Raw genomic sequence first — 26,877 nt, 5'->3', positions numbered from 1 at the left:
CATACTACATAATCATTTTATTTTTAACTGAGCATTAATTTCTTTATTTATCGTGTCTTTAAACTCCAAGTAATATTTGGGTAATTATGTCTTTTTTTTTTTCTTTTTTTTTTAGCCACTATTCTCTATTCTATAAACCCCATATAGACCCTCTATTATAGTTACTTAATTACCTTGTCACCCGGTCGTCCTTGTTCACCAGTTGGACCTTGTGGACCATTGAAACCCTTTAATTAAAAACAAATACAAAAATAAACACTATATAAAATATATAAAAAGATACAAGCATCTAAAACTACACAAATAAGACCACCATATATTCATTCTAACAGGAAATGTGTCTTCATTAAAATTTGTTTACTACATTTTGTGTTTAAACTTTTCATTTTTTTTTACATATCAAACTATTTTACTTTTTAAAGAAAATAAATCCTGTATGCATCAATTTTCACTTAAAGTTAATGTTACAAACAGAATACAGTCTACAGTTTCTCTTTTAATCTCTATGATCTTTATAATTGTTCTTTTCATCACTAATCACTAATTAAGATTTCGTTTTGGCTCTCAACTTTTTATAAATGAGTGTTCTTATGAGAAGGTTATTCCAGGGAAAAAATCTAATGTGATGTATCTGTATTTTCATTTACCACCACCGGGTGGGTGAATTCAAACATAGCATTTGGTCGGTTAGCCTAAAAGAGTACCATTCCCTTTCCTCCTCTTTCAAAACAAAAAGGAGGGTTATATAAAATTCCCTAAGTGTATTCATCACTTTACATCTATGTGAACCCAGGTACCTAATCTAATCATAACATTTATTTATCATTAAACTTAATTCTGCAAAAAGAAAAATCTTGATGACGTCAACTCTTTGTCTATCTTCATTTATGACTGGTTATAATTCATAGTTTTGGGAACATAATAAATAACATATTTAGGAGTTCAAGTTAGTGGGGGTCTGGGGTCAGAGACCTGTTAACATATTTAGGAGTTCAAGTTAGTGGGGGTCTGGGGTCAGAGACCTGTTAACATATTTAGGAGTTCAAGTTAGTGGGGGTCTGGTCAGAGACCTGTTTTTTGTAAGGAGTGGACCTTTCATTTTGAATTACTAAAGTCAAGGACCTCACATTCTTTAAACTTATGCTTTATACTGGACAGTTGAGTATCTTACAGAGGACCTTTCACTTTAAAATTCAATTGGTTCTAGACCTTTCATTATCTTTAGTTAATTTAAACCCCTGAACTTTCCTTCCTTCTTGATTACAAATAATCAAATAAAATTATAATAACTATTCACTTACTCGATGTCCCTTCATTCCTGGCATACCTGGCATACCTGCGGGTCCTGATGGCCCCTGAAAAAAAAATACACTGAACATTTAATACATGTGTCTATTAATCTAAAAATAACAGCACTAAAATATTGATCTTGACTGGCCTCAAAGCAATATACAAAATTAATTTATTCAATTTTTTTTCTCTGAACAATTCTAAAAGATTTGAATGGCAAAATCTGATATTTGATTTGTGTATTTATGATTTCTATTCAAATACAGATTTTTAACTTAATCACAGGAGCAGATTTGAAATTTGAAATTCTCTTCAAAAATAAAAAATGAAATAATTCAATAAAACTAAGTGTTACAAATTTAACGCAAGGTCCAATCTGTACATTCGTTTATTTGTACAGTGCCAAGATTGAAATGAGAATACAAATATACATGTATATTCCTAACATCCGATTTTATAGATATAACAAACCTTTGGTCCAGGTAAGCCACGTGGTCCAGTCTCTCCATTTCTTCCTGAATCTCCCTAAAATAATATAAAATTCAATAAAACATTACAGAACATTGCAGAGTACACCCATGCTTATAAAACTTCTATGTAGTCTATTTCATATTTTTGTTTGCTTAGAAATGTAACTGGTCTAAACCATTATTAAGCAGTATATTTATTTCTTTTCCAGAGGATCCATTCTCTTCAGTGATAAGATACACCACACCAACTATCTAAAATATAACAATCTCTTGAATTCTCCGATCATTATTATTCCACAAAGATTTATTAAAAAGCACAAAAATCTGAAAGGATTTTACATATATTTTTTAGCATCACCTGTGTATTGCACAAACAGCTGACTTGTAACAAGTTTATGTACAAACAGATATTAAAATATTTTTTTTACAGAAAGTAAAAAAAAAAATTTTACTGTAAATTTATTAAAATTCGGGCTGTTCTATAAAGAGGTTAAACAATAGTTCAATAAAAAATTATTTTACTTCAAAATTAATACAAGTACATACATGCATGTATACCAATATTGGTATAAAATCAGTTTCTATCCAGACTGTATCTGGGATAAATTTTCTTAATTTTTGCTAGACCAACTTTATTAATCTCATAGGGCAACCTGAGATTGTGTATTTCACTTACTAAATCTTTTCTAGCCATTTTCATTTTGCCTTTTACATTAAGTTGTGCCACTTTGAAATATTTAACAATTTACATTATACCAAGACTGTTGATGGTATACTTCTATCTGTCAGAATTGAAGAGTAAAAGAGGATTATTGTCTCACTCAATGGGGTAGTTGACCAGAATAAGTCCACACTATACTATCTCATAGTGCAAACTGCCAAACCTCATCTGATTCCCTGAAAAAAGTATCATACTCCAAGTTGGTTTTTTAGAATACAATACTGTAAATTGAGAAATTATTGCGAGGTTTTTATCAACGCGAATAATGTGACTCCTTGAGTATTTCAAAAATAAGAACTCACATTCTGATATTTGGTACATATATCTGTGTGCAGCTTTTCCTAAAATTGCAATAATTAAACTCGCATTTTTGTTCATTCTTCAAAAATTGCAATAATAAATGAACGCAACAATTTCTGAAATTTACAGTATTCTTATATAGTGTACATACCTCTATGCCTGAAATTCCATTTGGGCCTGGGGCTCCACGTTGTCCTGGTGATCCCTGAGCAAAGAAAAGACCATTTTATATGTAAAATGTCATGAATACCATTGTTCTGATGTAAAACTTTACAATGAATGATTCTCTTCCATGTTCATTTAGCTGATTTTTTTCCCATATCAAAGTATAATGCTAAAGAAAGTTTTGGAAAAGTTGTCATTTCCTATCTTTTTATCAGACAAAAAGTTTGAAAAAAATTATATTTATGAAGACACTTTGTTCTTTAATGTACTTACAGGTGGTCCAGAGTCTCCAGGTTCTCCTCTCATACCCTGCATGCCCTGAGGTCCCTATTTGAAAAAAAATACGAGAATTAATTCCCCTTACATGGAAAAGGAAAATAATTTCACAATTCATTTTTTTTTCAACTGGTTAAATATTTGCCCCTATGGGTTGCTATTACAGATTACAAAATTCATTCTCACATTAAAAAATGAATGCAAATAAAATGAAAATGTTTATAATCCTTTTTTCAAATAATTGTAATTGCATATCTTTAAATTCATTTCAAACTTAAAAATCATTTTTACTTACTGGTGATCCAGGGGGTCCTGGTGATCCTCTAGGGCCACTTGGTCCCTGAAATTAAACAAAAACAAGCACTACAAGTCCTGCAAAACATAGCAAAATTTAAACTTAACCTTCAAATAATTAAATGCCTATGAATAAAATAGTTAAACTCTTATGATGTAGATCAAAATAATGTAAATTTCATTTTAAAAGAGTCATGACTCACTAATTTAGTTGATGAGGAACAAGTTTTCAATATGAGAACTAAAAATAAACCAAATCAATAAATTCAATCTGTCCAACGTAAAATCACAATCCATTTTAAGAGTTTTATCTATTGTCAAATTGAAAGGCTATTACCTTCCTTTCAATCTTTTTCTTTAGTATATAAGTTTAATAAATTCTGTAACTTTTATAAATAAAGGGCAACTAAGATTTAAATTTTTTTTTTTTTTTTATTAAGGTCAGCACAGAAACAGGGTAACAGAGCTATAGCAAATTTTCTCTGGTTTACTTTCAGGTTATAAACTAACAGTTTAAGGAAAAATATTTCAATTGAACTTATCAATACTCACAACATGTGCCTGCAGATATGGTACATTTTGAGCTCTTCCTCCTGCCTTAAAAGCCTGATTATAAGTCTGTTGGAAATATCGAGCATAGGCCTGGTCTGCTGACTACAATGTCAAATATTTATTTTATTAAGACAATATTTTTTGCTATGTACTAAATTCTATTTATCATTTTGGAAGCACAAACTTACTGAAAATATAACATGACTGTAATACCGGTGAAAAGATTTAAATTTTAAGTTTCAAAATCAATATATCCTAGATGTTTTTCATTTTTTATTTTTTGTTAATCATACTAAAATGTATTTGACAGAATATACTTACCATTGGAGGGATTCCTGGAGGACCTGGTGGTCCGGGAATACCATGGTTACCATCTGGTCCAGGGTCTCCCTAGATAATCAAAAACATTAATGTATATGTAATAATAATATGGGTGTACATAGAACCATCAATTTTTCCTCCAAAAAAGACTAATTTTTCTCCCCATGGTGTCTTTTTTTTTATACAGAACACATCATTTTTACATCAGACGTAATTTGTATTGTGGATTTGTACAAAATCTAAGCAGTGGAATAAAACAATCCATACCATAATACAAAACAAGAAAAGATATAGTAACCGTATAAAACCTACATTATTTTATTATAAATGCAAAAGTGTATTTACATCTATTTTTGACCGAACTTGAAATTGTATTCATGCAGAGAATATATAAATTGTATTGATTGGGCTTTAAAAATGTTATAAAGGGACGTAATTCAGAAGCTACCAATACATCAGTGCTTCATACAGCATATAAAATAGCATTGACACTACTTCACTCACTCACTGTTTAACTCTGCACAGATAAAGGTGTACATATAAGCCTTAGCTTTATACAGTCTACTTGTTTCTAAGCCACAGGCTTAGTGCTATTTAAGGATCACACTATAATTGGTTGGCCTTGACCCTAAATGGTATTGTTTAAGTTTTGTGTTAAGGTCCAGTATTCCTTTTCACAAAAAATTAAATGACTAAAATTGGTAGTAAGTTATACTGAAATGTTCATGACTTACAAGTGTTTTTTCTCGTAAGAATGTAAATCTGCCCAATTCCTGACTCTAAATGTTTGTCAATAAATTCTAACACGTCTTTAAAAAAATACTTTTTCTACTTACAATCGGTCCCGCTTGTCCCATAATTCCAGTACGTCCAGGCATACCAGAGGATCCCTGAAATCAATAAATTATATTTATCTACACCAACTTCTTTCATGGAACTAAAAAGAAAGCTGTCTTTGATACAAAATGAAGGTAAAAGGAAGATTATAGCTTTGCAAAAAAATGTTATTATACAGTCAATCACAATAAGTGGAAATTCATTGATTTTATGATTGATTTTAATGCCACTTTCAACACTACTGGCTATTTTTGTGGCGATCAGCTTTTATTGATTGGGGGAGCCTGAGTGCAGGGGAGAGAACTGCCAATCTTCAGAAGGAAAACTGACAATCCTGTGTGGCGATCAGCTTTTATTGATGGGGTGGGGGAGCCTGAGTGCAGGGGAGAGAACCACCGATCATCAGAAGAAAAACTGACAATCCTAGTCAATTAAGATTGGAGTGAATGCACCTGCCATGTGCAGGATTCAAACTAACAGGCTAGTGATGTATCTATTGCTATGCTTGTTAATTGTATCAACCTCTTTTTGTAATGCAATCAATAGTAAAGGATGTAATAATTTACAGCTCCGTGTTTTTGATTTCTTTTATATCTTACTTTGATCCCCCAAAATAAGTCAGGTATGTTACATGTGTTCATGTTTTTTTTGTCTGCTCCAATCCAATAGAATATATCAGAAGACTTATAAGTCCTTTTAATGAGCTAATTTTCATGTTTAAGTGCCTATCCAAAGCCAGACGAAATTCTCTGTGTTTATTTTTATGTACATGTCGAATTGGAAATATTTGGAAATTATGAAACCTTCACTCTTTTAAAAGTATAAGGGGGATATACACTCCCTAAAGTTTTGGCTCTCCATTCAAGACAGGGTAGTGCACATTAACTCTGACACATATGTTGACATAATAACTGTCATTTGCAAAACATTTTACACTTTCATGATTTTAAAAGTGTTCTACATGATTCACAGTTTCATAAGCAGCATTATACTAATACTTTTTTCTATTATTTGTTTTTGAAAATGAGAGTATGAATTAATGTAGTAGCCATTCTAACTAAATAATAGTCAAGAATATTTATATCTAATTGTATCATAATAAACATTAGATCTCTTATTTTTTAAATATTGAGTTTACATATACTAACCTCTGCTTCGCGTTCAATTGCTTCATGGGATTGAATTGGTTTCACTTCTTTCTCTACAAGCTATAAAGTAAAACATTCGGTGAATTATTACTGATGTTTAGCACAAGGAAACATTTTTTTTTAAATTGAAATGTTAGTTATATTTGTTCACCTTACACAATCATGATTGATCATGATTAACCAAAATAATTGCAAATTTATAGTCATTTATAAGCCTGAATGATACAAAATAGAATCATATTCCCCATTGAACCAAATCTCAAGAACATTATCTATAAACAATAAGGTTGTTTAGTACAATCTCACAAATAACATCAAATTCGCAAATGATAATTTACAAATAATACAATACTTACAACGCCAGCATTTGTTAATCCTGCAAAAAAATCATTAATACAGATTTACTTATACAATCTTAATAAATTCTTGACTTACTATGGTTTCATTTATTTTCGTGGGTACAAATTTTCGTGGATTGAAGAAAAATTGTACTTCTGTGGTGATTTGATTTTAATAGTGGTTTTACCAAAATCTCCATAGAAGCGTAAAGAAAATGTGTACTTAGTTGAACCTTTAAATTGTGGTACTGCTTTAACAATGAAATCTAAGAAATTTGGTATTGAATAATAACGAATTCTCAGTACTATGCTTTGTAAAAATAGGTTAATAATTACAATTACAAATACGGGACTTATATACATGTAATGTACAGATTGAACATTTGAATTATGACAAATCCTCTGCAAAAATAATATACCTTCCTATGTGTATTATCTAAGAATAAAAGTATAAATAAATACAGACATTCACCAGCTGTGATTGTCAACATATACATGTATATTTGAAACTTGACATAATTCAAACAATTGAACTATTTCTAATTATACACTCATTCAAAATTAACTAAATTATGCATTTTAAGTAATTTGGTCATTTCTAGAAATCTTTGAATTATTTCTCTATTTCATATAAAAAGTAAGAAAAATATGTACCAGTTTTTAGCATAATCGACTGAATTCACACACAAATTTATACCCTTTTATATATATGTATTTTACACAGCATACATTGGACCAAAAACAACCAACATTACAATCATTAAATTATGAAATTCTTACCTTCATATTGATCACAATCAATTAATTCAGAACAATCAATTTTGCCATCCTTACACGAACACCATTTGCATGGTATCTGTATCCATTCATCTCCGGACTGATAGGTCTGTCCATCTTTTGATATACATGGTTTTTCTTTGGAAAAAAGAAATGACATAAGTGGATTGAAATCAAATGTATGGTTGTTTGTGTTAACATATTGTATGGTAAAAGATTATGTAAGATAATTGAATAGAAAAACAAAGGATATGGGGTATTCATTCATGACACAAAATCAATACATACACAGAAAAAAAAAAAAAAAAAAAAAACAAAGGAACAGCACTTTTATTGCTGTTCTTCATCTCAAAGCCACATTGAGGCCTTCAACAGGGAGCAAAAATGCTCTCATCTCACTGCAAGTTTAAGACGGTCCCCATCACAGGCTCAAGCAGACTTCTTTGCAAAAATAATTTGGATGGACTTTGTCAGATGTAACACCACCAAATCTGGCCTGGTCAAAAAAGAACATACTAGAAAGTAAGTACAGATTTAAAACAAAATAGTTCCTACGCATAGGTGTAAATATAACACTGTGAGTTGATCACGATTGTTCAAGAAAGCCAGGGTTTCCATTCAGCAATAAAATCAGGACTTTGGTTCGCTTCTGTAAATTTGGGCAAACAGTATCCAACATCAGTAGATTCTTTCAAATCTTCAATCTCAAAATATCAGTATTAAACTCAGCTATTCACATTAAACTACAGCACATTTGTAATTTTCATTTTTCCTCTATTCTAAATTTGTATAAAATTAATCTATGTCTTGTTGTAAGTTAGCCTCCTGTGACATAAACTTCAATTTGTTGAAAGCGGTCACTATACAGTAGAAGTAGAAATATAAGGTAATTATAATTTTGAACTATGTTTAACTCAGATATTTTACTATGAGGGTACTCCATTTAGGGCCATCAGAAGCTAATTATTTTGAAAGTCCACAGACAAGTCATACTTTTACTTTTAAACTTCTACCATTATGTTTCGCTATTCATATATGGCAGCTGTTTAAACAATTTCACTTTTTAAACTTTTATCATACCGTAATTGTCTACCATGCACATTTATTTCCCATTTGTTCTGCCACAGTTTCACAAGGATATCATCTTCATATAATGCTTTGATGTAGGATTTCGTAATAAAATGTTTCTTAATGCTCATGCTAGTTTTATGTATTTCTTGGCTATTTTTATATTAGGTGAAAAGCTCATCAGAGCCAGAGACTCTATTATATGTCTCTGTCAGAGCTTAGTTTGATTTTTTTTTCAATATGCTGATCAACAAAATAAATTCTATAATTTCTGTATTCTTTAAAATTTTTGGGCATTTTTTTATCTTTAAGAATAACCCATATTCTGTAAAATTGTCATGAAAATTATTCTACTATTATATTTTTTCTGTAATGAGATGATTTCTTTATTCTTTACATTGTTCATTTCTGTAATCAATATTATATTACCTAATTCTTTTATTTTCCACAATTTTCTTAATTTTTTTTTGCACCACAGGCACATGTGCATCTTTTTACCTATATATACATGTACCTTAGTATAACACATTAAGGTACAGCACACACTGACTGATAATATTTACATACATTGTAGATAGCTATATATTTTATTAGTGACCACTGTGGATAATAAACTATGAATTGCTAGTAAATAGTAAATATAGATTATTCTCTATTCTTATTTTGTACATTTTGCTCTTTTCATTATTTATTCGAGACATTATTCTCTATTCACTAAACCCCATCCTAACCCCTTACAGCTCTTCTGTCACTGTTCGGGAAAGAGTAAACTGGACCCCTGTTGTGTTCACTTATCGCTACACGGTGCGAAGCTATAGATGGAACGGCGGACCAGTTAAGGGAAAGAGCTCCCATGGCACCCGACGGAATAAAATGTAATCTGTCATCAGCTGCCTACTGTGTTCATTTAGGATGGCAGGGTGCCATGTGTTATGTTCACCAGATATTTATTACAGTCATACAATTTTAGAAATCATAGTAAAATTTTCAAACCCTTCAAGACAGCGTGGAGAAACATGCAACCTCAACATCGAATGTTTAAAATAATTAGTAGCTTATTATTAAAATATTTTTGTAGTTCCCTATTTAAATATTTTTGTACCTCCCTATCAAAATAAAATATCTGTGTAGCTCACTACTCAAATATTTTTGTAGCTCCCTATTAATCCTCAATCCTCAATCTTATGGCCTTATGGCACAACTGTTCCCATTGGTGCATATTACGCCCTATGTGAATCTTCCTCCATGTACTTTATTAAAATAAAATATCTTTGTAGCTCACTATTGAAATATTTTTGTAGCTCCCTTTCAAAATAAAATATCTTTGTAGCTCACCAATAAAATATTTTTGTAGCTCACTATAAAATATATTTGTAGATCAGATACTATTGAAATATCTTTGTAGCTCACTATACGGTACAGTATTGATCAAATATTTTGAACCAAATAATAAATTTTTTATATTTATTTTGAAAGCACACATTTCCAAATCAGATAGAATTGACAAATATTGCCGTGTTTTTAAAACGGGCAAAATTCCTCAGTTTATTTATCAAGTTCCTGCCGTCTAGTCCAAATAATTACGACGTCTTGTAAAGGCTATTTTTGTTTTTTTTTCTTGTCACAGCAAAACATAATAATAGCCATACAATTGCCGGGTCTGGATTGGGGGTTCTTAATTTCTGTTTTCTTTGAAGTTTTGGGGCATTTTTATTTTTTCCTTAAAAAAATATTCTTATTCTGTAAAATTCTCATGAAATTGATTTTGCAATAAATTTTTTATGCAATTATATGATTTCTTTTTTTTCTGTATATAGTTCATTACTGTAATCAGTATTGCACGCGTATTACATAATTCATTTATTTACCACAGTTGTTCTTTAAACTTTTGCAACCCATTATTCTCTATTCTTTTTTTTTTTGTCATTTTTCTCTATTCATTTTATTATTTGTGCATTATTCTCTGTTCTGTAAACCTCATTCAGACCCTCCGATGATAGTCATTTGGACTCTGTATTGTTTTTTGAGTGATAAAAACGGACATATTTATGATCATTTATGAATTCATTTTGATGAACCTTAAAAATCTGACGATTTACATAAGATAACTGTGTCTAAACGACCCCGGCAAAAAAAAAATGTTTTTATTCTATATTTATCTAATTTCCAGAACAATGACGTAAAATTTTGCATTGTTGCTAAAATTCTCGAGCTAAAATTGAATGATTTGTATACACAACGACACTGAAAATTATTCATGATTTTGAATGTCCTTATTCACGTCAAAATTTGTTGAAATTTTTTCAAAATTATAGTTTTAGCCATATTATTCAAGCATTATAATTTAGACACATGTTCGGAAATATTACCAGAATTAGGTTATAGAAAATAAGTCAATATTTTAAAAATAACTACGGCCAAATCAAAATTGGCCTTAACTCGTTGGTTTCATTTTCTGTATCGGGGTCAAATTCGAAACTGCTCTGTGCATTAACATATAGATTTCAAAAAGAACAAATCGACAGTGTGAATTTGCAATTCTAATGCTTTGTAAATCCGAATCTCAGCTTAAAGTACTGAGATGTTAAAATGGTTTGTATTCTTTACATTATAAATTTCAGTTTTGTGTTAGAAGATATATTTATCAAAATGTTGGCATAAGTTGAAGATACCAAACACGGAATGTGTTTTAACAACTCATGTAACGGAAACGGTTTTATAGAAGTTAAAAAAAACATGTTACATGTATATGCGTTGTTACTTTGTTAACCAAAATGAACTCTCAAGTTTGTCGTTTTTATTTAAATTCTTCGGTTTAGTATGTGACCATCAGTTTGGACATACAAACATATATCTTAAAATGTGATAACACCATATATCCGGCTATTGGTACGACAGATGCAATAGATAGCACAGATAAAAAACCTGTTGTACACGATTGGAAAATCTAATGCAATGGCAATCAGAAACACAGACAAAAATATGCTGAACACGATAGCCAAAACAATTGTTTTAATATCAATCGGGAACACAAACCCTATTGTATCTACCGTGCCGATAGCAAAATCGATTGTTTTAATAGCGAACACAGACCCTTTTATATCTATCTTATCGATAGCAAAATCAATTGTTTTCATAGCAATCGAGAACACAGATCCCATTTCTGCCGTACCGCAGCAAAATCGACTTCTTCGATGGCAATCGGGAACACAGATATCCCAATGTATCTGCCGTACCGATTACCGCGGTAACGGCGTGTGTTGATTCTTGCAGCAAAAATTCTCGTAGGCTACAACACAGACATGTTTACGTGGCATCTCTCGCATACTAAAAACTTTGGAAAGAGGATCGATATTTTTTTTTAAGTCAAGCGCACTAAACATTACTGTAGATGCATTTGAACATATGATGTGAAATGCACGGATCAAAGGGCGTTGACATTTCTATACTTTCCCTTTTGTGTCCTGCAAATCTGGGATGCGAAATGCATGGCGTTTTAATAATGGAAATTTTTCAATCATTCTATTTTTGTTTATGTAATTTTTCAATAAATTATTATGTATTGAAGAGCAAACATTTTTAGGGATGATAGTAATCGGGATAGAGAAAACAGTGGCTGATCCATAAAAAATCTAGAAAACAGTATTGAGTCTTCGGGCGTTTCTCGGACGATTTTAACCGGAAGGGAACACAAGCCCATTGATGCACTTTTGATAATTAGGTATGCATTACTTGAAAGTATACATGAACACTTTTGAAATAGCAAAACTTATGTGATCAAACCATGGGCTAAAGTAAAGGTATACAATCTTCAATCGAAAACAGGTTTCTGTCATGCACGAAAAATAAAATGATTGAATTCAATACAATACATGCAAAGTATATTAAGTATAAAAATGCACTGTACCTTCCTGAGATTGAACTAGCACAATAAACAACAATAACGGTGCTAGACAGTTCTTCCACCGAACTGATCCAAACTTCATTTTAACGTCTATAGCCTCTATTCTACCTCATTCAGGTTGGAATAGGAAAAATTGAGATCTATAGGAATGTTTGAGCCAGGAACCCCGGCTCCAAAGTAACTAGGAAGAGCCGTGCTCCAATAAGAGATATTGGAACACAGGATTCCTAGGCCGTTGTAAAATGGTAGCCGAGTTGAGCAGCCTCTTTGCCGCGTTGACTACTGTGGTATCATACTAAACTTTAATTATGCTACACTGCTCCAGAAACAACCAATCGTTGAGGTTGTTGGCAGTGAAGTTGCTGACCTCAGATGTTGAATTTTTCATAGAAGCAGACGATTTATTCTTGCACGAAAAAACGTAAAGGCGTAATTTGATATACAAATTTATCAGACATACTCTTGCAACTTTAATGCCTGCTTATTGACCCATACATACAAGGGTCGGTGAATTTTGAAGACGTGTGTGAAAGTAAACTTGCTACTACATAGGAAAAGAAGAATGCTGTAAAACACAATGATTTATCATAAAGTTAATTGATCACTAGTACTTAATGAATAAAACACATTTTCCGGCATTTTGGCGCAAATTTAAGAACATGAATAAAAATGACGCAGGATACACGTCGACATGACAGTAACCCAACGCAACAAACAAAAAGAACTTATATTTTAATCTTCCAAAGACTTATTGCTTTACAACTTAAATTTCCAACGCTCTTAGCAAAACAAAAATAAAAAGTATTTACACTAAGATTTAGAATCTGCTATTTGATTTTAAAAAGTTCTTTATGACAAACTAAACAAAGCTACCCCCGAGTCCTTCTGCGATTTACTGCATCAGAATCTTTTACATAAAATATGTCATATTGAAAATACAATAGTAGCCCTGTTTATATCAATATCAAGAGAAAAAAACATGAAAAAAAACCTCAACTACATATAAAGAAAAATTCAATGAAACTGCACAACAATTAGTTTCATGTCTTTTAAAAATCTACACAATTAAACTTGATTTACATTCAAATAAAAGGAGAGCGTTTATTTAAATATGAGTGTTATCATTTACTTTTCTCTCCTCGCGTGCGTAACGTGCAATTATACCTGCATTGAACCCCTTTGTTAAATTTAGACTATACACAGCACTATTTTACGAGCAGAGTGTTTGTACATAAAATGTAGAGATTGCCACTTAAAAAATAGTAAGAAATTAATTTATGTCTCTTTGTGAAGCTGGTATCGTGTAGGTTTTTTGAATGATTACTCCCACATGTATACCGCCTTTTGTCTGTGAGAAAATACAATTAGGCCAAGCAAGTTGATGTGTGTTTCGAGACAACAACGATTATGATTTTCTTGACCGCGACTTTGAACGTTTGAAACTATTCTAATATGAATAGGTTTAATATTATGTCTTTATATGCATATCCTATATTAAAACCTTATCTTACTTTATTGGTTACTGTATTCTGGTTTCACGTTTCAGGTACTGTTATGCCCGAACTGTTAAATGCAGAGGCGGATTTAAGGGGGGCAGGGGGCCGGTCCCCCTTATGGAGCTACATATACTTTTTACAAGCACCAGTCTAAACTTTGGCTAACAAGGGGGCCCCCCCCTTTTTTTTTAAATATCTTGGATTCGCACCTGATATGTATTGTTGCATTACCTCCATATAATCAAGGTTGTACCACACTTATAAGTTGCGTAATTACAAATCAAATCAAATATTTTATTATTCCAATCATGGTCCCACAGGGGGCATTTACAATTAACAATTATGATAGTATAAGCAACAAACATGAGACATTGTACAGTATATCACACGTGACAGATATTATAATAGACAATGAAAATAGCACTAATAACAAAAATACATTAAAAGTACTCTTGTATTTTTTTTCCTTCCTTCCTTATGTCCAGCAGTGTAAAAATTAAAAAAAATATTAATAATAAAGTTTGAACAAACTTAAATTATTATCTATAAAGATGGAAATTTGTTCATCTGCAGGAGACACAAAGGGACGGTGCTCTAGTAGCAATCCTCCCCGTGTCAGAAGCAGATGAACAAAATAAATAGAGAAATTGAATCCGGTCAATTAACAAATAATTTTTTTTTTCTAAATAACAACAATTGCTATTTATGCGAAACATGTCATATAAATCTGCTATTTGCAGTGTTTAACCAGGAATATACACAACTCTTTTAATACAGTTAAGTTCTCACAAGACAACAGCCATAGCAATTTCTCTTGGGAATTTAAGTTATTGAAATTGTGACATGATTCCGAAATAATGTGATATAAATGGTGTCTGTCTTCGTTATATTTTGTGCAATAAAAGAGAACATGAACTTCATCTTCAATATTACCAGAGTTACACTGCTGACATAGTCTAAGGTGTGGAGGAGTACCCTGGTATCGTCCTATTTCAATCTGCAAATGGTGAGATGACACCCTAGATTTTGTTAATGATCTCCTAAGTTCAAAATTGGACATGATATTTAGATATTTCTCGAAACCATAATTATTCTTAAATTTTACATAAGTGCGGAGCTTCCCTTCTGAATTCTGGGTCAGTTGATCCTTCCAAATTTTTATGCATGTCTCTTTCAATATTTTCCTGATGGTATTTTTTGAAATATTTTTCCCATCATTTAGGTTTGCAAACCCAGGGGAAGAGTTTTTAAAATTTGTTGGAGAGAGCCATACCATAACGATTTATGCTGAGAAAATAAAGTTACAAGTTTTACACAACCTAATCAGAGGCATTTGAATTCCAAAAAAGAAAATATATATACATCTCTCCTTATAAGCATATATTTTTGTATTGCGCATACGGAACTGTTAACCCTACATTCGCTGAATTGGTCGTTGTCGTATATGGTACTACAACTCTGTATCCTATGTATATATTTGTTTACAAAAGTGCACCTTTGGAATATCGGGTACCATAATGCGTCCCCTACATCCTCAACAGTGTACCTTAAATTTGAGATACTGCAAAATTTATCTTGTGAAAGATTCGTTTTCGTAATGCTAAAGTATTTTTTAAGAAACTTATGCAATCACTCTGGGTTTACTGTTTTATATCAAGGTATCCCTTTCCAACCTTTTTAGCAGAGCTTTGATATAGATATAGTTATTTAAGTACTGATTTAAATAGACCCCAAAAACTATGCACCTGTTGTAACGTAGGGTTTGTTGTCATCTGAGCGTAAGAAGTGTTCATCTATAATTAAAGCAACAAGGAAAAGGTAGACCAATGAATACAACAAACTTATTCATAATTGACTTTGCAAAAGCTTTTTCACCTTTCAGATGATAACTAAACTTTAATATTAGAACTTGTTCTTTTCAAAACTATTGCATTAAAACATCTCTTTAGAAATTGGCTATTTTTTCGACTTTTCAGTATACACGTGAAATATAAAATATATTTGCTCTTGTAATAACAATTCTATTATAAAATTCTTTTCATTATTTTGATATTGTACGTCTCTTTCTCATATGACATGTTATCGGTTAGATATGCTGATTCAGCAGTTTCAAGTTGCAACAGCTGACAAAAATTCCACACACGCGTCTTTGTCTAGACGACTCACGTTTTATTTTATTTTATATTTTGCAAAACTGCATTTTATATTATATGTTCTAGATGATATAAGAATCAAATTTGTTTGACGTCTCAGACATAAACAATCTGAACATGCTAAAGAAATGTAGGTAACCTTGGGTCTATGTATTATGTAAAGCATTTCACACAGGTCTCTCCCACTCCAGACACCTACACTAATTAAGTACTTTAATATACCACAAGCTTATCCCATGTTAAACTTTAACAAAAACATGAACATACAAATCTATATTGACAATAGTTCCTTAGATATCACTATATGTTGTGTAGGCTTGGAGGAGTATTGGTCAGGAGTAGAGTTGTAGAACGTTGTGGTGTAAAAACACTCATAGTTGGTCGTACTTAAAGAGAGGCGAACTACATGTACCAGTATGTTAAAAAAAAATGTCGAAAAAGGGTGAATTTCTCTTCCTACCTTCCAAACTTTACATGTTATGTCTGAAACAAAATTTAGGGTTAAGTGCTTAAATAAGTAACACTTAATTAAAAAGGGCGAAAAAGTAGTCAAGATAAAGACAGAAAATGTTAATTATCTAGAAAATGCACACGAGACTGATTTCAAATTCACATTGACTGTTGTCGCCAAGAAGATTTTTTCCAGTTAGCAGACGAGTTTTTGGGAGCGTACGCCCTGTACGCCTCCCTGGATCCGCTACTGGCTGATGATGTGGTCATCAAAGTCTGTCAAATACCAAATCTGCTGTTTCCTCCTTTCAACAAAACAACAGAACACTTTTAAAATAATTATGATCAAATAAAATGCAAAACTGAATGGTTTTACATAAGACAATTTCAAAATTAAGTGTTGTAATAGGAATGCTTTATAAAATTTGCATCGGATATATTTTATTCACGTGAAAATCCGCCGCTGAACTCAGAAACCATAATAGATTTTCTGACCAAACTAGAGAAAAAATTATCACTCCCCGACCAAATATAAAAATCATTCACTTCAATAGGAGCCAAGAAAAGTTTGACGAACATTGTCCTTGTATAATGAGAGTTGTAGAATTTCAAACTATCGGCAAACAGGAAGTGGCTACACGGCAGATGTAAAAATTGCTTACTCGCTACAACTCAACATTTTAAATCTGCAGACCAAATATTAAACCATTCCCTTTCATTGAAGCAACGAAAACTTTGACGAAAGAGTTCTTTCAGACGGACGGACGGAGTCGAACGGTTACTAGACCTGCTTCCGCAAAAGGGGAGAAATTACGTAGGAGCAAGCAAACATCACAAGAAAATTGAACCAAAAACGAAAACTAACAAACAAATAAGAATCCAGATACGTCATGATACTTTCAAAGGGATGACCTCAACTTCACCATTTGAGACCCTTGGTTTAGCTTCTTTGCAAGCAGGAAATCTCTATCAAGGGAAACATGGTAGGAAACACAAGCTCTGGTATATCGTATCAACTGACATATGTATACTCCGTTCATTATCACTGAACTAGTATATATATTTGTTTAGGGGCCAGCTGAAGGACGCCTCCGGGTGCGGGAATTTCTCGCTGCATTGAAGACCTGTTGGTGACCTTCTGCTGTTGTCTGTTCTATGGTCGGGTTGTTGTCTCTTTGACACATTCCCCATTTCCATTCTCAATTTTATCCATATACATTGATTGATTGATAGTTGGTTGCTTAACTCCAGTAGCAAATATTTCATTCATGTGTGTTCAGGACGAGAACAAATTAACAATAAATACAATAGGTAAATGTAGGTCCTGTAATAGAGACCGTCGAGGATGAAGGTCCGGGAAATGTAACTTTTCAATATAAAAATGGTAGCATACGCTATAGATGTATTGCTTTGGGATACCATACGGCATATTTTGTTAATAGCGAACAAAAAGGTAAAATATGCTACATCAAGAATCAGTATGCTGGAGTTTCTTATTGACAACATATTTATTGAATTTAAAGGTAGACTTTTCCAACAAATTATCGGCATTCCTATGGGAATGATCTTTGCGCCTCTTCTTATTTTCCTATGAGTTGGAGTTCCTTCAGATACTTGTCTAAAAAAAGAAGACCAGAGAAGCCAGGTTATTCAATTTCACATTCAGATATATTGATGATGTTCTTTCCATTAACAATCCAAAATTTTCTGATTGGGTTCCATTTCTATATCCTCCGGAACTAGAAATTAAAGAAACAATAGACATGGCTACCCCTGGCTCGTATTTAGACTTATACCTCGAATTTGACATAATCGGTCATCTCAGTACTAGAATCTATGACAAACGAGACGATTTTAATTTTGAAATTATCAATTTCCCCCACCTTAGCAGTAATATACCTACTTCACCTGCATATAGGATATACATTTCCCAACTCATTCAGTATTCAAGAGCTTGCAGCTGCTACTCTGACTTTATAAAACTTCACCAATGTTGAGCAGAAAGTTGATGAACCAGGGTTATGTCAAAGAACGTTTACCAAGACCTAAGCTTGTTGATAAATATTCCGTATCAACTTCACAATTAATACTTGATGGTCCTTGAAGTATAGATTCTAGGCACTGACGTTGTTTGACATCTTAAATACGTGTTATAGTGTTCTTTTTATTTGTCTTTGTATATTGTTAACCTTGACTGTATGATCCATTTTTGGTAATATTGTTTTGGCGTGGCTCGGTATTTATACATCCCGCCATTGTGTTATTGCGCTATGGTCATTTTTAGTATTCTTGTCTTTCATTTTTTGCGTATATGCTTTGTCCTGAGGCGGATTTGGGGGGAGGGGGCAGGGTGCCCGGGCCCCCCTTTTTGTGGGAAAAATTTGATTATTTCGGGAATCACTAGAGCATGACTGGGCGGGCCCCCTCTTATGGCAGTCAGTGGGCCCCCCTTATGAAAATTTCTGGATCCGCCACTGTTGTCTATAGAGTGTCTATATGCTATTTTGTTTTTCTTTGTTGACATAGTTGTTTGTTTTTATAGTGATTAAGACTATAACACAATGTTGACTGCTGTACCCCAATTTTTGACATTTTTACCTATCATGTCTGTATGTTTTGTTCACACATTGTTGTCAATACAATGGAATTTTATGCGACTGTCATACAAGTGAGAGGTTTAGTTAGCAATAAAACCAGGTTTAATCCACCATTTCCTACATAAGGAAATGCCTATACCAAGTCAGGAGTATAACAGTTGTTTTCCAGTCGTTTGATGTGTTTGAGCTTTTGATTTTGCCATTTGATAAGGGACTTTCCGTCTTGTATTTTCCTTGGAGTTCGGTATTTTTGTCATTTTGCTTTGGACTGCCACTAGAAAATGGGGTTGTATTGGATATGGACAGAAATTTTGCGTTGCAACAGACCACTACTCCATATGCAGGCCCTGCTAGAATGTAGTTTCAGACACATGGAAAGTTCATAATAGAAAAATTGAAGTCTTCTCTTTTGTTAAAAAAAAAATGTTCTCAACCAACACTTATTGTCAAGTTCTATATATGAAACAGACTTGACTGTTTTGGTATTGTTTACTTCAAGTTCAACGGGATAGATACGATCAACAAAGTCACTTTGAAATAATAAGCGAGAGGAAATCAATTATATTAATCAGTGAAAGGACATCAATTGTATTAATTCGTGAGAGGATACCATCTTTATATAGCGTAATGGGAAGTTTAAGGATAATGCCAGCTTCTTTTCATTTTTTATAATATTGCACGAGGAGAGGGACTTGTCCATAGTTCATTGTATGTACAAAAGAAAATCTTTGTTAACATCTGGTTCACAACGCCCTAGAGTAGGAAGTTTCACAGTAGCTCTTAAAATATGAATTGCTCATAAAATACTAGACACATGATTGAACTACAGGTGCATATCTATATATCATTAAGTATATTAAGCGAAAATGGTAGATTTAAAGTCAATTTGCTTTATAAAATTTAATGATAATTCCGTAAAACAGTGGAAGTGAAATAGCAGGTTTCAGATTGTAGTATTTTTCATCCAAATAAATAGTAATTATAAAGTTTTATAATTGGGTCTTTTTGTCGGTTAGGTAAATTTTATAAATGAATAATTAAAACGCTAACATTATATACAGTCATCATAATTTGCGTCCATATTTTGATTGAGAATGACTGACGAAGCCATACTTCAGTACAAAGAGGAATAACTTAAATTAATTTTAAGGTCTGCCGAACTCCAGGCATCTGTTATTGCAATGTATTTGTTTAATGGATCGTTACTTGTTTTCGTCCAGTGGTTTGTTTTTAATAATTGGATTGGATTTAATACCAGGGCTCGTATACATAAAACAACTTAACTTAAGTGTTCCTTAAACTTAGATTCAAAGTCAATCGAAATTCTGAAGTCGTATGCATACAATTACTCAATTCTTCACTTTAGTAAAGAAATCTTTCAAAATCGGAACGTTTCTCTTATTACCGTTTTACATGTGTAAGCTTATCGCATGTGCTCATCCGTGCAAAAGTTTTTTTGATTATTTGCATTGATTGAACAATGCTTACTTTTATAAGGAACTTGGATTACATAACAATTGTTGTGTGTAATTGAATTTTAAAAAACGGTGCATTACATTTGAGCGCAAAAATCATTACGTTTGCGCGCAGCTTTTGATTACATTTGCGCGCATTCTTTTACAGGTAAACTCAGGTAAATTATACTTATTTATTTATTGAACTATTATTTTCGAGCAGGATAAGTCCGTTTTACTATTCACAAACACTTAGTCCTGAAAATATATACATATCTAAAGATTAAAAGTACTGATTTTACTTTTCGTAACGTTCTGAATAATTGAAGCCCACTGATAAAGATAACACAAAACACAAAAATACTATTAGGACATGGATGTGAGCATGAAATGATTCCGGGCCGTTTTTAGTATGCCTGGATTCTGCTGACGGTAGTGATGCCCAAAGACTTGGAGGAAATAGGGAATCTGCCGAAATACCTTTGTAATTATTTACGGTGCATCGTCATGAAATATCCCCTGACTTAAGTGTTCTGTCGATACGGATAGTAAATCCATCGTGCACTACTGATTTTTTTTCTCCGACTTGTTTCTGACAAACGAAACTACATGTTTGTTCCTTGGCACAACTTTACAAACTGATATAAGAATACTAAAGCGATCATTATTCGGTTAAATTAGGAAACAGAATGCTATTTACTTTGAAATATTCTCAATAATGTTACATGTATGTCTTATGCTATTACGGGATTTCTCATTATCACTTTATATATTTTTAAAATTCAATCTGAAAAATATATAATCTAAATGTATAAGTATATTCAAAATTCATAATAACTATAGGAATTATCTTTATTTTCCCCGGTGCATTACATTTGCGCGCATTACCATTATATCCGCGCGCAAAAATCATTACGTTTGCGAGCAGCTTCTCATTACATTTGCGCGCATTCTTTTACAACTCTAAGACTACCATAAAATGTTATAGTAGTCTCAGCGCAACTTAACAAACTGACTTAAATTATTTACTAAAGCGATCACTATTCATTTAAATTAGGAAAGAGAATACTTTTTACTCTGAAATATTCGCAATTAAGTATGTCTTAAGCTAATACTGGATTTCTCATAATCACTTTATTTTTTTTTTAGAATTCAATATGAATAAAATATAATTCAGATTTACAGATATTTTCAAAATTCATAATAACTATAGTCATATCTATTATGGGTTATCTTTATTTTTACCTGCGTTACCTGTAAAATGAATGTGCGCAAAGGTAATCAAAAGCTGCGCGCAAACGTAAAACAATCTTATCCCCAAATGCGCGCAAATGTAATGCGCCCATTTCCCCTGTATTACCTGTAAAATAAATGCGCGCAAATGTAATCAAAAGCTGCGCGCGAACGTAATTTTTTGTAATCCCCAAATGCGCGCAAATGTAATGCGCCATTAAAAAAATACGTATCAAACTAAAATGTCCAAACGAATGTCAAATTGGGTAATAAGAGAAATGGTTATTTTGATGGACGTGCATTGGAGAAAAGGTATTTTAAAAGCAAAATTTACCCTTCTGTTATAGAGAGAAGATAGAGTATTGGACAAAATAATAGATATATTACAACGGTTTATTCCTTGAATGCACGACTAAAATATCAATCAGTACACATCCAAAATCCAATGGATTGACCTAGTTCAATGACAAAATAATTATATGTATCGAAAATTTAACTGGACAATAAATGTACATTTAGTTGGGTTTTTAATTTACTGTTAACAAAATCAATACTTATACGGATAAAAACAATATTCAAAGACCTAAGAACCCTAACCAAAAGTCTAGCGATAGCCTGAATTAACTCGATGAGTAAATGTAATGCCTGCATTTCAAACCAAAAGTGTTTGAAATTTTTAACACTGATGATTAATATACTATTACCCTTAATTCTTAAAAGGAAGTATTGAAGGCATGAATAATGCTTCATTAGTTATAACAACCCCCCTCCCCCTTTCCCCCCAACTATTGTTTGGGGGTATATAGTTTATACTTGATATTCTGGCAAATCACAAGCTAAAACATTAAGACTGCATGACTACCATGTAACACTGTTATTATACTTAATATTTCGGCAAATCATAAGCCAAAGATCAAGACTGCAAGACTACCATGTACTTTGATTTCAATAAAGACAACCTATACTATGGTGGCCGGTTAAGGCCATTTCGCGTTTTCGCGTTTTCGCCCTTCACATTCGTCATTTTTAAATATTTTTACTGAAGTATTAAATCATCATGCTCCACTCATTAAAAAGAGAGTAAAACGTTTGTATCAAAATGAGTGGATGAATGATGAAATTCTAGATAGCATGAGAAAACGTGATATTTATCATAAGAAAAAAGATATGTATAGTTATAGATTCTGGAGAAACAAAGTCAAATATCTCATCGAAAACTCTAAACAAAATTATTATACCAATTCATAGAACACAAAAAAGGAAACAGTAGTATATTATGGAAGCATCTACATACTGTCAGCGGAACCGACAATCATACCAGTATTTAAATCAGAAGTGATTGTAACAAAAAGGAAATTTTAGAACCGAAAAGCGTTGCTGATGTATTTAATGCTTATTTCACAAATATCACAGACAATCTTAATATAAATCAAAACAGCAACAATAGTTCTTTTAACAAACTTGATGATTTCATATCGGGTCATGTACCAAATAACGTGTATTTTTCTATACCACTTATGAGTAATGATTTTGTGTGTTTACAACTAAAAGCACTAGAGGAATCAAAAGCAACAGGTCTTGATAACATAAGTGCAAAGTTTTTAAAGATGTCTTCTCATGCTATTTTACTACCACTTTGTCATATTTTTAACTTAAGTATTAAAAAATGTATATTTCCATCTTCATTTAAACTTGCAAAAGTCATACCAGTTTATAAGAACAAAGGTTCAAAACAGGATGTTTTTAATTACAGACCAATTGTAATTTTACCACTCATTTCTAAAATCCTCGAAAAACATGTGAAAACACACTTAGTAAAGTATCTTAATAAATACAACTGATTGTATAGAATGCAGTCAGGCTTTCGCGCAAACCATTCTTGTCAAACTGCGTTAACAGCTTTATTGGATAAATGGCTTAAAGCCATTGATGATGGCGATCTTGTTGGGGCAGTGTTTCTAGATCTAGCAAAAGCCTTTGATCTTCTCAATCATGTGCTGCTTATTCAAAAATTAAATAAACACAAATTTGCTTATACTTCGCTACGATGGTTTACATCATATTTGGCTGACAGATATCAGATGGTATCTATTTCAAATACATTTTCAGACTTACAAAAACAAAAAACGGGTGTACCTCAAGGATCCGTTTTAGGACCTGTGTTGTTTTTATTTTTTATAAATGATCTTCCTTTGTCTAATCCTAATCATAACACCGATTTATTTGCTGATGATAGCACCATATCAGTCAATGGACAAAACAAAAGTTGTATCAGTCATAAACTTAATACGGTTTTCCAAGATATATATATACATATCAGTCATTGGACAAAACAAAAGTTGTATCAGTCATAAACTTAATACGGTTTTACAAGATATTTTTCGCTGGTGTGATGACAATAAAATGGCTGTAAATGTATCTAAAACGAAGGCTATATGTATTGGCTCTAAACAGAAGCTTTCAGTTACATCAAATGAAAACATTAATATTGCTATGAATGGACAACAAATTAAAGAAAGTACATGTGAAAAGGTTCTAGGTATTTTTGTTGATGCATCTATATCCTGGTCTTCTCATATTGATTATATCATAAAAAGGGTTAACTCTTCTTTAGCTTTACTAAAAAGGATAAAGAAATATTTAAATCACAAAGCTAGACAAATGTTCTATAACGCTTACGTTTTACCTCACTTAGATTATTGTTGTTCAATATGGGGAAACTGTAATAACTTTCTATTAGATAGTTTACTAAAACTGCAAAAGAGAGCAGCAAGAATAATTTTAGACGAACATGATTACACCAAACCTTCAAGCGAATTATTTCACGAATGTAACATTGTGCCGATTACACAAAGAATACATTATCATAGATAATTACTAATGTATAAGGCAAAACATGGCTTAGCTCCAGAATATATGTCCAGTCTTATTTTATCAGCTTCTGCAAACCAAAAATACAATATGAGATTTTCGTCCTCAGATACTTTTATAATTCCAAAACCAAATACAGAGTTGTATAAGTCTAGTTTCTCGTACAATGGACCAAAAGTATGGAATGCTCTTCCTAATTCAATTAAAAAATCAAACACAGTATTAGAATTTAAACACAACTACAAATCTATGTACTTTTAACATTACCATGATATTTGTACTGTAATGCCATATGTAATATTTGTTTATTGTATTTAAATTGTACTACATCTATATTCATCATTATTATTGAATATGTATTGTTTATTTTTAATGTAATTATTATTGTATTAAGAGAGCCTTATTGAAAATTGGTGTAATCCAAATGAGTTACTCTCTCTAAATAAAGATATTATTATTATTATTATTATTATTATTATTATAGGGCGAAAACGCGAAATCGCGATATCGCGAAGTCGAAAACGCGAAGTCGAAAATGCGAAATCGGAAAGAAAAAATATTTCGAGTTTTCGCAATTTCGCGTTTTTGCCCTATAGAATATAAAGGGCGAAAACGCGAAAACGCGAAATGGCCTTAACCGGCCATCATACTATACATCAATGTAGAAGCCCAAATTCGGGTTATATCATCAGGTTAAAGGTTTATCGTAACATATAAATCAGTTGCATGAATAAATTTATCTTAACTAAGGAAAAGTCCACTGAAAGGAGAATTGATCCTGTAAAGATGTCCGCTGTATACAGAATATATCTTAACCGCCGGATACCGGATCTATAAATAGAGTGCTATTTATCCCCATTCTGTCTCTGAAGAAGGTCCGTAAAGGACCAAAACCGGTCAGGCTATAAATCATCACCAGGCGCTGGTAATTATGTGTTTCGGCATATCCTATATTTATATGCTACATATTTTTCCGCTGATTCACATAATTAAAAAAGTTCCATTTGGGACTACTGTGTTTAGAGACCTTTTATGTCGGTATATCATTACAATATCACTCAATAGTCAAAGATCTTATTACACTGTTAAATGTGTAACCTTTTAGAATAAGTTTTTTTAAGTTCGATAAGTTTTACCGGATCGTATCTAAATTTACGGGCTCGGTAAACAACATCATCGTAAAACATAAAACGTGCTATACAGTTTTAATAAGTTTTCTACAGGTACAACCAAAGTTCCAAACCAAATCTTTGTATCTATGAAAGAATTTAGTAAAGGTTTTAAGAACTTTGTGGTAACGAAAAACCTTGACTTAATAATTTAACAGTAATACCTAAGATTACGTTTATTGAAATCCAACACGTCACTACATAAACGGGCATAGCGAATTAGCTGGGATATATAAACACCGCAAGATGAGTCCAAAGGAACACCGAGTTCAAAACAAAGGAAAATTAACAATAGGGAACGAAAATCATCCCTTTTGTTGTAAATTTTCCCATGTAAAACTGAACTATCGAAATCTATGAAAAGACAGTTATTGCTGTTTATATTTGCTTTTTGTCTTTGGTTGAAGTTTGTTTATTTCCCGAAAGAATTCTTTAGGGTTTGATGTATCCATTGTTTTTATTCTGTGCAGACGTTCCGCCAAGTATTTTCGTTCACCTGTTCTTTAACGTTTATCGAATTGTTTCCTTTTTAGTTTATAATTGTTTTCCAAATTTTTCCTTATTCTCCTATCGCCTTTAAAATTTAAAAAATTCGTAAGGGTTCCGCGGAACCCAGTTTCTCGCCTACTTTTGCTGTTAATCGCAGGCTCAACAAAAATGAGGAAAAAAATAAATAAAAATATTCCTCTCTATACTATCTTTTGATTGTTAGTAGCTTCTGTCCAAGTTTGGTAAAAATCCAGGATAGTTTATGAATCTAATAAATGTTTTAAAAACTTAAACTGCAGACTGTATGTAATGTTAACTGGAAGAAAAACAAAGTCCATTTATAAGTAAAATACGGAAAAAATCAAACAAAATTTTAACAAAATTTCCTTCTAGATACTAGCTTTTAATCATAAACAAGCTTCTGTCCAAGTTTGGTACAAATCCAGGATAGTTTAAGAAAGTTGTTAAAATTTTAAAAACTTTAACCACTGAGTGAATGTAATG

General features: G+C 32.1%; 1 protein-coding gene across 1 annotated transcript in view; it reads right to left on the bottom strand.

Annotated features, from left to right (window-relative positions):
* Positions 1–12,772, bottom strand: part of LOC127730239 (collagen alpha-1(I) chain-like) — a 46,061-nt gene extending 33,289 nt beyond the window's left edge. The window contains exons 1-13 of the mRNA XM_052238535.1: positions 12,465–12,772; positions 7,493–7,627; positions 6,731–6,750; positions 6,375–6,434; positions 5,226–5,279; positions 4,390–4,458; positions 4,069–4,170; positions 3,518–3,562; positions 3,220–3,273; positions 2,933–2,986; positions 1,762–1,815; positions 1,302–1,355; positions 174–227 (exon numbers count right to left, since the gene is read on the bottom strand). Of these exons, the coding sequence (XP_052094495.1) occupies positions 174–227; positions 1,302–1,355; positions 1,762–1,815; positions 2,933–2,986; positions 3,220–3,273; positions 3,518–3,562; positions 4,069–4,170; positions 4,390–4,458; positions 5,226–5,279; positions 6,375–6,434; positions 6,731–6,750; positions 7,493–7,627; positions 12,465–12,543 (834 nt within the window). The 5' untranslated portion in view covers positions 12,544–12,772. The remainder of the gene's footprint in view (positions 1–173; positions 228–1,301; positions 1,356–1,761; positions 1,816–2,932; positions 2,987–3,219; positions 3,274–3,517; positions 3,563–4,068; positions 4,171–4,389; positions 4,459–5,225; positions 5,280–6,374; positions 6,435–6,730; positions 6,751–7,492; positions 7,628–12,464) is intronic.
* Between the last annotated feature and the right edge of the window lie 14,105 nt (positions 12,773–26,877).

The sequence above is a fragment of the Mytilus californianus genome, unplaced genomic scaffold (genome assembly GCF_021869535.1).
Source record: "Mytilus californianus isolate M0D057914Y unplaced genomic scaffold, xbMytCali1.0.p SCAF_2, whole genome shotgun sequence".
NCBI classification, from domain to species: domain Eukaryota; kingdom Metazoa; phylum Mollusca; class Bivalvia; order Mytilida; family Mytilidae; genus Mytilus; species Mytilus californianus.
The sequence above is the reverse complement of the archived record's forward strand: the minus strand, read 5'-3'. Positions and strand labels throughout refer to the sequence as shown.